We start from the raw sequence: 9,516 nt of genomic DNA, 5'->3' as shown, positions 1-9,516 counted from the left end.
TCTGGTCCGGTTCCCAGACACACTGCCGCTCGGTCCTCAGCCAGCCGAGAGGCTCTTCCTCGCGGTGCCATGCGGTGGTACTGGACGGCCGGTGGACGGCTCGACACTCCTCCGCCCCCTGGCGGCTGGCGGTGGCTCCTCCTTCTGAGGGCGGCCGGAAGCGAGTCCCCGTCCCGCGCTCCCTGCTCCTCCCCAACCTGGCGGACGGCAGCGCTCCGGCTCCTCCCCAATATGGCGGGCGGCAGCAGGCTTCGGCTCCGGGCAAGCGCTGGGGACTCCTTCGCCCCCTCGCGGACGGCAGCCACCCCACCTCGACCCAGGGGCACGGCAGCGAGCTCTCCGTCCCACCGACCTTCATCCGCTCCAGCACCACCGCTTCGGGCAGCCGCTCGCGGACTTCTCTCCTCCGCGCTGCCCGAACTCCGCGGCACCGCGATCCCCCTCAGCTGCGAGGGCTCTTCGACAGCGTGTCCCTCCTTCCTCCCGGGGTTTCGGCACCACTGTAGTAAACGTTGTTTGTACGGGAAGAAGGAGGCGGGAACCGGCGGACAATCAAAACATTTAATCAAAATAAAATGGCGGCGACAGCCCCTCACGGTCGACTGCCGCCTACATACAAACAAACACAAAATGAAAATAAAAAGCTGCAGCCCCTCACGGACGACTGCAGCGAACACAAAATAAAACATAACACAAAATCCAGGCCTGGTCCTCTCTCGTCCCTCACTGTCGTCGCTCCTCCTTTATAGTCCCTCACTCCTCCGCGAGGGCCGAGATCGCTGCGGCGCGCAGCTGGCGCTCATCCTCCCTGATGAGCGCCGCCTCGTCCCGCCCTCACGGTCCCTCGGCCTCGCCACAGTGTCTATAATGTAATATGCTAAACTGACTTTATTGCGGGTGCGGGTCGGGCGTCGGTTCTATTTTAAGCGGGTCGGGTCGGGTGCGGATTTTAATTAGTGCTGTTGTCGGAGAAGGGGTCGGATGCGGTTTTAAGCACTGCGGGTACGGGCGGGTGCGGGTTTACAAAATCGGAGCTGTGCAGGACTCTGTTCTAGACAATAGCATTTTATATGGTCTGATTTTATGGTAGGTATTGAACTTAATGATATTAAACTACAGTGTATGGAAAAGAGAAATCAAAATTTGTATACAAAAAAAAATAAATACAATTTGCCATGTGCACCAGGAAAGACAAATTATAAACTGAAGAAGTATGCCTGTCATTCAGTATGATAAGCATTTCAATAAAACAATTCATATAATTCATATTTTTGAATAAATAGCTTCTGTGTTTAAAATTGCCCTGTGTATAATGAGCTGGTGGGTTTATGGTGAGGTGTGTTGCACACCGGGTGTGATGGGCCGCTTTGTGCCAGAAAGTCCAGGGCCACTTTTTTGCCCCAGTCCACCCCTGCTTTCCAGTGTCTTCATGCGCAGGAAGTTGTGCAACACACATGTGGCCTTCACACACACCTCTGCAACCTCTGGACTGGTTGCAATGACACGGGCGGTACATCCGCCACCAAGCTGAGAGGATGCCAAAGGCGCACTCAACTACCAACCTAGCCCGGCTGAGGCGGTAATTGAACACCCTTTTCTCTGGTGGGATGTGATGTCCAGGGTATGGCCGCAAGAGGTTGGTCATCAGTGGGAAGCCCTCATCCCCGGCAGATTGACCATTATTTGGCTTGACACCGGAGTGGTCTGGATCAGGTGATGATGGACCAGGATCGGCTTGGGTTCCTGTCAGGTCGGGGTTGGACTTCTGGTCAAGTCTCGAGCTCAAGCCCTCCACCAAGGACAGCAAGTGTTATCTCCTGTCCAATACAAAGATTATATGAACATGTGAACTCATGAATGTTTTTTTTTTTTTTAGCTGATTTACAACAGAACTGAATTCTTGCAATTGCATCACTAATTGTGTTATTTTCCTGTTTATTACTGTGAAGCTGCTGTGAAACAATCTGTATTGTATAAAGCGCCGTATAAATGAAGCTGACTTGACTTGACTATAACAAGAACATGAACACAAATTTGAAAACCTCACTACAAATAATCCAGAATTGAAGATAAATGATATTAATCCTACTCTGTCTGTTACACTACCTCACACCTGAAATCACTGATCGAGTGAATCTCCTGAACTTCTCCTGAACTTCTCCAGATCATTTCTAATCCATTCATGTTGTAACACCTGCTCTAACGTCGGCCGTTTCGTTGGATCCCGGGCTAGGCACTGGCTAATCAGATCACTGCATTCTGTACACATTTTATTAAGGAGAGAGCTGGTTAGTCATGATGACCATGTGACACGAATGTTGGCAATTATGAAAACAGCATCTGGTGAACTATAAACTGAATGCATTTCAACTTGAAACATCTTACATACTTCACCTTTACCTGTTTCTAAACAGAGCCTTTGCTTTATGTGTGTGTGTGTTTATCGATATTCTTCACTCACCTTTGGATAAGTTGGAGTTCTGAAATGTAACTTTGGCCTGTGTGATTTCCGTTCTATTGCCAAAGGGAGAACGTCCGTTAACCATCAGGTACAACAACACCCCTAGAGCCCAGACATTTGCTGGGACGGCGTGGAATCGAGATTCTGTGAAGACTTCAGGTGGGCAGTAAGAAGGTAATCCTGTGAGCAAGACATTTTTGCACATTGTTGAGCAATTTCTTCAAAGCATCAAATAATCAGAAAGTCACTACATCCAGGTTTCCACACTCCAAAAATACTCACCACGGTATATTTTTGTCTCGTAGCCATCACCACTAAGTAGCTGACCGCAGCCAAAGTCGATCAGCTTGAGCTCTAACGTGTTTGTCTTCACCAGGAAATTCTCTGCATGAACGTCATTATGAAAAACGCCATGCTCGATGCAGTGCTGTACCGCCAGCGCAGCCTGTCGCAGGATGACCCGTGCTGTTGTTTCATCCAGTTGACACGAATGACGAATGATGAAGTCCAGCAAGCTCTCGCAGGGGTCAGGGAACTCCATTATGAGAACGAATGTCCGAGGATGTTCAAACCAGTCGTACAGTCGGACGACGTAGGGGCTTATGGGTTCATGCCTCATCATTAGCAGCAGCGCCACTTCTGTAACGAGAGGTTCGGGATGCCCGGGCTAGAGAAAAGTAGTAGACAGAAGGTTAGCTGGGTAAAAATCTGAAGAAAACCTATCATTTTTAAATGTACTTTTCTTTGATCTTTACAGACACGATCATCAGAGCCTTTCCAGGTTTATTGATCTATTACATTTACACCTAATGCTTCCTACAGGTGTATTGACTACAGTAATCAGCACTTAAACAACAAACAGCACTTAAACAACAAATACAACTTTTGACCAACTTACAATATCAAGATAACGATCATTGTCAATCTTGTGCATCTGCTTGATGGCAACCTGCAAAAAAAAAAACAGCGTTCAATAACGGTATTCAAGCGCCTGACTTTGCACATAACATTTACGATTTGAGCATCTAAGTATTAACCCATCTGTATTAAGAATGTTTTGATGCATGCAAGAGCAAAAATGTTTGTACAATTCAGCAAGATTGCTTTACCTTTTTGCCATCAAACTTCCGTGTTCCCTTGAACACTCTCCCAAAAGTTCCGGATCCAATCATCTCTCCCACGTTATAGAGAGTCTCAAAGGAGTCTGAAAAACAAAATATGAGAAATGTATGAGCTTGCAAACAAGACGATAATAATACTGTTTAAAACAATGTTGGAGAAATAATGTCTTTAATAATTTTAATAATAAATAATACTTTTACTTTAAAAAAAGGTTCCCAGTAAAATGAAATCCAATGTGACTGTACACTGCCCAGCCTTATTTCAGTCTCACCTGTTGAGCTCGTGTTCACCGGTGAAGCCTCCATAAGGCCATTTGAAGTCTCCGTTGGCTCGACGGGAACTTGACCTGGCAGCGGATGGCACATCCACTCTTCGTCGCTCCAACTGCCCTGTTCGTTTCGGCTATCCGATCTATCGCCACTCCACCTCCAATCGACGATGTACGAGCCTCTGCTGCTAAGGCTCAACGACTCTCTGCAGAACCGCCTCACTGTATTGTCCTCAGAGAGGGACAAATATGATGTGGACATGATGCCTGCTGAAGACATTTTTAATAATATTAATAATCAATGTCAATGGTGAAATTGTTACTTTATGTTTTATTTTTTTCAACTTTCTATTTTCAATGACACATTATTTTGTTAACTGAGCCATAACTTGTGTAATAAAAGCCTATTCTGACCTCTGCGAAAGCCTTTAGATGGAGTGGACGGACGTCCATGATCATCTGGGCTCTGCCGGCTGCCGCTCTGCCACTCTCTCTTCCTGTCAGTCCGACCTGTTGGCACAGAAACAGAAAACTCAGAAGACAGAAGCGCTAAATGTGTAGGAAGCTCCTGGATCTGTGATTGCTAGATCCTTTGTTTTATATTAAAAATATCAGTGCAAACAAGACGATAATAATTCTGTTTAAAACAATGTTGGAGAAATAATGTCTGCAGATTGACCATTATTTGGCTTGACGCCGGAGTGATCTGGATCAGGTGATGATGGACCAGGATCGGGCTCTGGCTCCAGATCCGCTGGAGGAACAAAAGACTCCACAACATCCACATCACTGAGACAACAGCAGAGGAGCGAGCGCCTCACAGCCTTACACACGTTCCTGAGGAAAGAACGAACTCGTTTCCTCTTCTTACATTCTGTGGGTTTTTCTGAAATGAAGAAAACAAAACTGAATGATTAGAAACATCTCTGACGTCCAATTAGGCAGTGATAAAATGACATAACTTACGTTTTACTTAAAAAAAAGGTCACCAGTAAAATGAAATTCAATGTGACTGTACACTGCCCAGCCTTATTTCAGTCTCACCTGTTGAGCTCGTGATGTACGAGCCTCGGCTGCTAAGGCTCAACGACTCTCTGCAGAACCGCCTCACTATATTGTCCTCAGAGAGGGACAAATATGATGTGGACATGGTGCCTGGTCAAGACATTTTTAATAATATTAATAATCAATGTCAGTGGTCACATGAAATTGTTATTTTCAATGACACATTATTTGTTAAAGGGTTAGTTCACCCAAACGCCGGCGCTACGTCATATTCTCGCGCATGCGTCGTGGAGGCCTACACGGAAGACAAGAAGAGGTTGAATAAAGGCGTTATTTTGATTTTTTTTTTGGCACAAAAACTATTGACGTCGCCTCGTAAAATTATTGTAGAGCCACTGCGGTGAGATGGACTTTGAAACGACATTTTAAGTGCCTTTTATGGGTCTTGTGAGTGTAAATGTACCAGGGTTTTTCCTACATTGAAAATTTTTTGCCGGCCGCCAAAACAAATTTTTGTCCCGCCAAAGCTTTATTTGATGAGCTATTGTGATTTATGAATGATGTAGAATAGATGCTGCGCTTGTAACTGAGTGACAGAGAGACGATCAGAGCTCCTCCCTCGCTCGCACTCTCTCTGTCTTCAAAATAAGCATTCTTAGCTTTCTAATATTTCACATATTACGTTAATAAAAATCAAAAGGTCGGAAGACCGAATCCATGTTGCACGTGGCGCTATCAGACGATGTTTTCCTTTCATTGCCGCTGGGTGTGAAATGCGCTCAAAAAACATTGACTGATTCTCTGACCAGCTGACATAAAGCATACTTTCAATAAACGGGAAACAAATCGTGTCCAGTTATGAAGTGTTTTCTGTGTGTTGACAAATCTTTCGCGATGTTCTAACAGACGGGATTCGCACACAACGCGTCTGCTAATGTCCGATTCGCAACCTAATGAACCGAATCATTTTAACGACTGGTTAGAACAACTGATCTGTCCAACACTGAACTAACGAATCAGTTTAAATTTACTCAGAACACCTGAAATGAGAACACAAGTGTGCTTACACAATTTAGCAAGAGTGGGTGTAAGAGTTAGTTTTAATTATCCAGTCTTTCAGCTTATTTATGTTCATAATGTGTAGTAAAATAAATAGCCTATAAATCACTTAGTTTAGACTGTGAGGTGAACCCAGAACAAAGTTGTTGTTAGCTAGCTGATAATTTTATGAAATTGTATATGGCAGAAAATTAGGCTATTTGTTCATTTTTTAAAAACTACTTTTTAATATTGATATGATTATATACCAAAACAATTATCAGTAAATAGTGTAAAAATGAGGAACAAAAACAAACATCAAGGTATCCCACATGAAGAAATACTATAGTATATTATAGTAAAATTACTATAGTGTTTTTGAGCCATACTATAGTAAAGATACTACAGTAAATTGTAGTATATTGTATTATATTATAGTATTTACTACACTTTGTTTATTTACTGTAGTATATTTACTATAGTACAGTTCAAAAACACTATAGTATTTACTAGAGTAATTTTACTATAATATACTATAGTATTTTTTCATGTGGGATCAAAATAAGATAAGCAAAAGTTACAAACTTTCTTTGAATTTATTTAAAATGTATTGTCAGTATTGCGCTTGCAGATCATGTGGGTAGGGGACTTTTTTTACTGTGCGTGCGTGTGTCATGTCTGTCAGCCACCACCGAAGACCATTTTTGACCCAGGAAAAACCCTGTGTACTGAATGCCAATGGAGGCCTATCTGAGGCCTTCTCAGCCATCAGCTTTCAACAAAAAATATCTTCATTTGTGTTCCGAAGATGAAGGTCTTAAGGGTGTCGAACGACATGAGGGTGAGTAATTAATGACATCATTTTCATTTTTGGGTGAACTAACCCTTTAACTGAGCCATAACTTGTGTAATAAAAGCCTATTCTGACCTCTGCGAAAGCCTTTAGATGGAGTGGACGGACGTCCATGATCATCTGGGCTCTGCCGGCTGCCGCTCTGCCACGCTCTCTTCCTGTCAGTCTGACCTGTGGGCACAGAAACAGAAAACTCAGAAGACAGAAGCGCTAAATGTGTAGGAAGCTCCTGGATCTGTGATCTGGGTCTGGTCTGGCAGCGTATCCTGGGGGCCAGTTGCATAAACTAAGCCATTACGTTAAGACAGTGTCTTAAGATCTAGTATGAGCCACTAGCAGTTAGGCAAGTCTATGTTTTTATGTAACTGATTTAAAAAAATGTATGAACAGTCTTAAAGAAAAAAAAATGTATGTCTAACTTGTAAGACTAGTCTTAACGGTTTATGCAACCGGCCCAGGCCTGATCACGGTCATCAGAACACTGTCTGTCTCCAAACCTCCTGACCAGCCGTCTGAGAGAAAGCAGCTCTCCTGGATATGGAGCGGCCAGAGGCTGAAATATTTCAGTAACATAACATAACTAACGTTAAAGCACTCACCTTCTCTTTCACCCATCATCTTCGCCATCGACATCCTCCTGCAATCTGGAACAAAAACAATACAAAACACAAAACAAAACAAAACAACACACAATACAATACAATAAACTCTCCTCAAAAATACTCCTCCAAAAAAAAAGAAAACAAAAACAAAGAATTAATCAAACTCGACACTCCTAAAATAAGAAAAGAACAATAAGATAAAAGTATCTACAACTCAAAAATGTAACTCTGTAAAGGATATCTCCTGCGATGTTCTTCCAGAATAAAAGTCTCGTCTCCTCCAAACAGCTTCAAAATTTCAAGGTCAGCACAGAAAATATTCTGCAAAAGTTTGTGAAATCGCCTCAGTCGTCTCTCTCAACAACAGATCAACAACACAATCGGTGCGTGTCTGAGTCTGCGTCAGAATTCATAACAGGCGTCGCCATAGCAACTAAAACGTGAATCATTCATATGAGCGGAGCCGTGAGCGCGCATCGATCTGAACACATTTATTGAATAGTTACAAACTTCATTTGGACGTTTTCTTTATTAAAAAGTTTGAACCTGTTTCATTGACTCAGTTCAAAACTTTGATTCAGTGATTCCTCTGCATCATCATCACTCAGAAATGCTAGATGTCTGTGCATGCATCAAAATGTGTTGGTAAATACTTTGATTTATTTATTTTTACTATATTTTTGCATATGAATAAAAAATATTAAATAATGTTTCCTTGTATTAGTTTAACCTCTCAATCCGCAGTGGTGCATTAAAGGATTAATGAAATGATAAATTATTAATTTAATGCTTCATTTAGCATTTAATTAAATGCTAAAGGACCGGCCACTTAAACATCAGCATAATAAATGCAGTTACTCATCTTTCATCTCCTATCGTGCAGATCCGATCGGACGAATCCAATAAACACCAGCATGTAAGTGTAAGGGTCCACTCTGAAAAATAGAGGGGGGCAAACAAAAAAATCCTCCTTCATTTACTTGAGCGTATTTGAGTTATATTAGTAATTAATCACGTCCATTTTCAATGCAATAGCGAGTATTCTGAGGATCTCCCCTGCAGTTTAGAGTCTTCAGCTCCAGTTGAACCCTCCCAGGTCTCTCTCCTTCAATCACAGGCCTTCTGATGACTCATTATATACAGGAAGCGCATTACAGGCTCCGTGAGGTGTCAGTCAAAGCGGCTATGGTTTTGGTTGGATAAAGGCAGGCAATGCCTAGCCAATGCCTTGCCAACAAAGGTTTGATTGATGGACGTTGTAACCAATCAAAAGGCATCATCTTGCGAGAGCACACCGCAGTGGAGACTGGCACTTCTTATCAACTAAATTAGTTTTTTACACTTTGTAAATTCTGTAATAGTTGCTTTAGTTTTTCAGTAACTGTATATATCCATTATAATTAGCAGTTTATTGCAGATTTATTTGAATGAAACGCTACTCTTTACAATTACAAATCTTCTGAAATAAAGGGCCTTTTTGAAAGGACGCCTAGAGGTTTTTTTTTTTTTTTTGACATAAAAGCTTACAGAAGCTACATTTGTTAGAGTATCATCCTCAAATTTGAATCACAACATGATCAGAAATGCAGTTTTATATTTAGGTTATTTTCAGGCCTTTAACATTAAAGTATCATACATTTTTCCCTGAGTGAATTTCAATACAACTTTTCAGGGTAGAGGAGGCGTGCAAGATGGCGCCCTGATCACATGTACGTTTGTGAGCTCAGCAATCCCAAACTGTTTTATAATAGTTACAACGAAACTTTTTTTTTGTTGAGAATTTCCATTTATTAATGTCTTGAATTTTTGGAACAACGATAATGGGAGGATCTGAAAAGAGGAAAGGTGTGAAGAAGTCAGGGAAAACAGTGTCGGATACTCCTGCTGGATCTGCTGGCACAGGTGACGATAAACAAGCAGTCGAACGACATAACAGTACTCCTGCAACCGGGGTATTGAAGGACAGTTTGCTAGCCTAGAAATCTAGACGCACCCTAGCGTAGGGTTGCCACCCGTCCCGTAAAATACGGAATCGTCCCGTATTTACAAGCAAAATGACGCGTTCCGTATCAAACCAATACGGGACGCGATTTGTCCCGTATTTTACACAGGTCCACACATAGTTCAATAAACACATACGGAGTTTGCAGTGTGGAGAATACTGATA

General features: G+C 42.5%; 1 protein-coding gene across 1 annotated transcript; it reads right to left on the bottom strand.

The window, feature by feature from the left end:
- Positions 1-2,453: 2,453 nt before the first annotated feature.
- LOC307118384 (uncharacterized protein) lies at positions 2,454-7,742 on the bottom strand (the record flags this gene model as incomplete). Its single annotated transcript, XM_079803996.1, has 10 exons — positions 7,347-7,742; positions 6,823-6,918; positions 4,896-5,006; positions 4,531-4,737; positions 4,266-4,361; positions 3,855-4,118; positions 3,571-3,665; positions 3,360-3,410; positions 2,744-3,128; positions 2,454-2,641 (listed from the first exon to the last, which is right to left on the bottom strand). Exons 1-10 carry the CDS (start codon positions 7,378-7,380, stop codon positions 2,454-2,456), a joined length of 1,527 nt encoding a protein of 508 aa, XP_079660122.1. The 5' UTR covers positions 7,381-7,742.
- Between the last annotated feature and the right edge of the window lie 1,774 nt (positions 7,743-9,516).

Source organism: Gobio gobio (assembly GCF_949357685.1).
Source record: "Gobio gobio genome assembly, chromosome: 22".
In the NCBI taxonomy this organism is placed as follows: domain Eukaryota; kingdom Metazoa; phylum Chordata; class Actinopteri; order Cypriniformes; family Gobionidae; genus Gobio; species Gobio gobio.
Note: the sequence above shows the minus strand (reverse complement) of the source record. Positions and strands in the feature narration are given on the sequence as shown.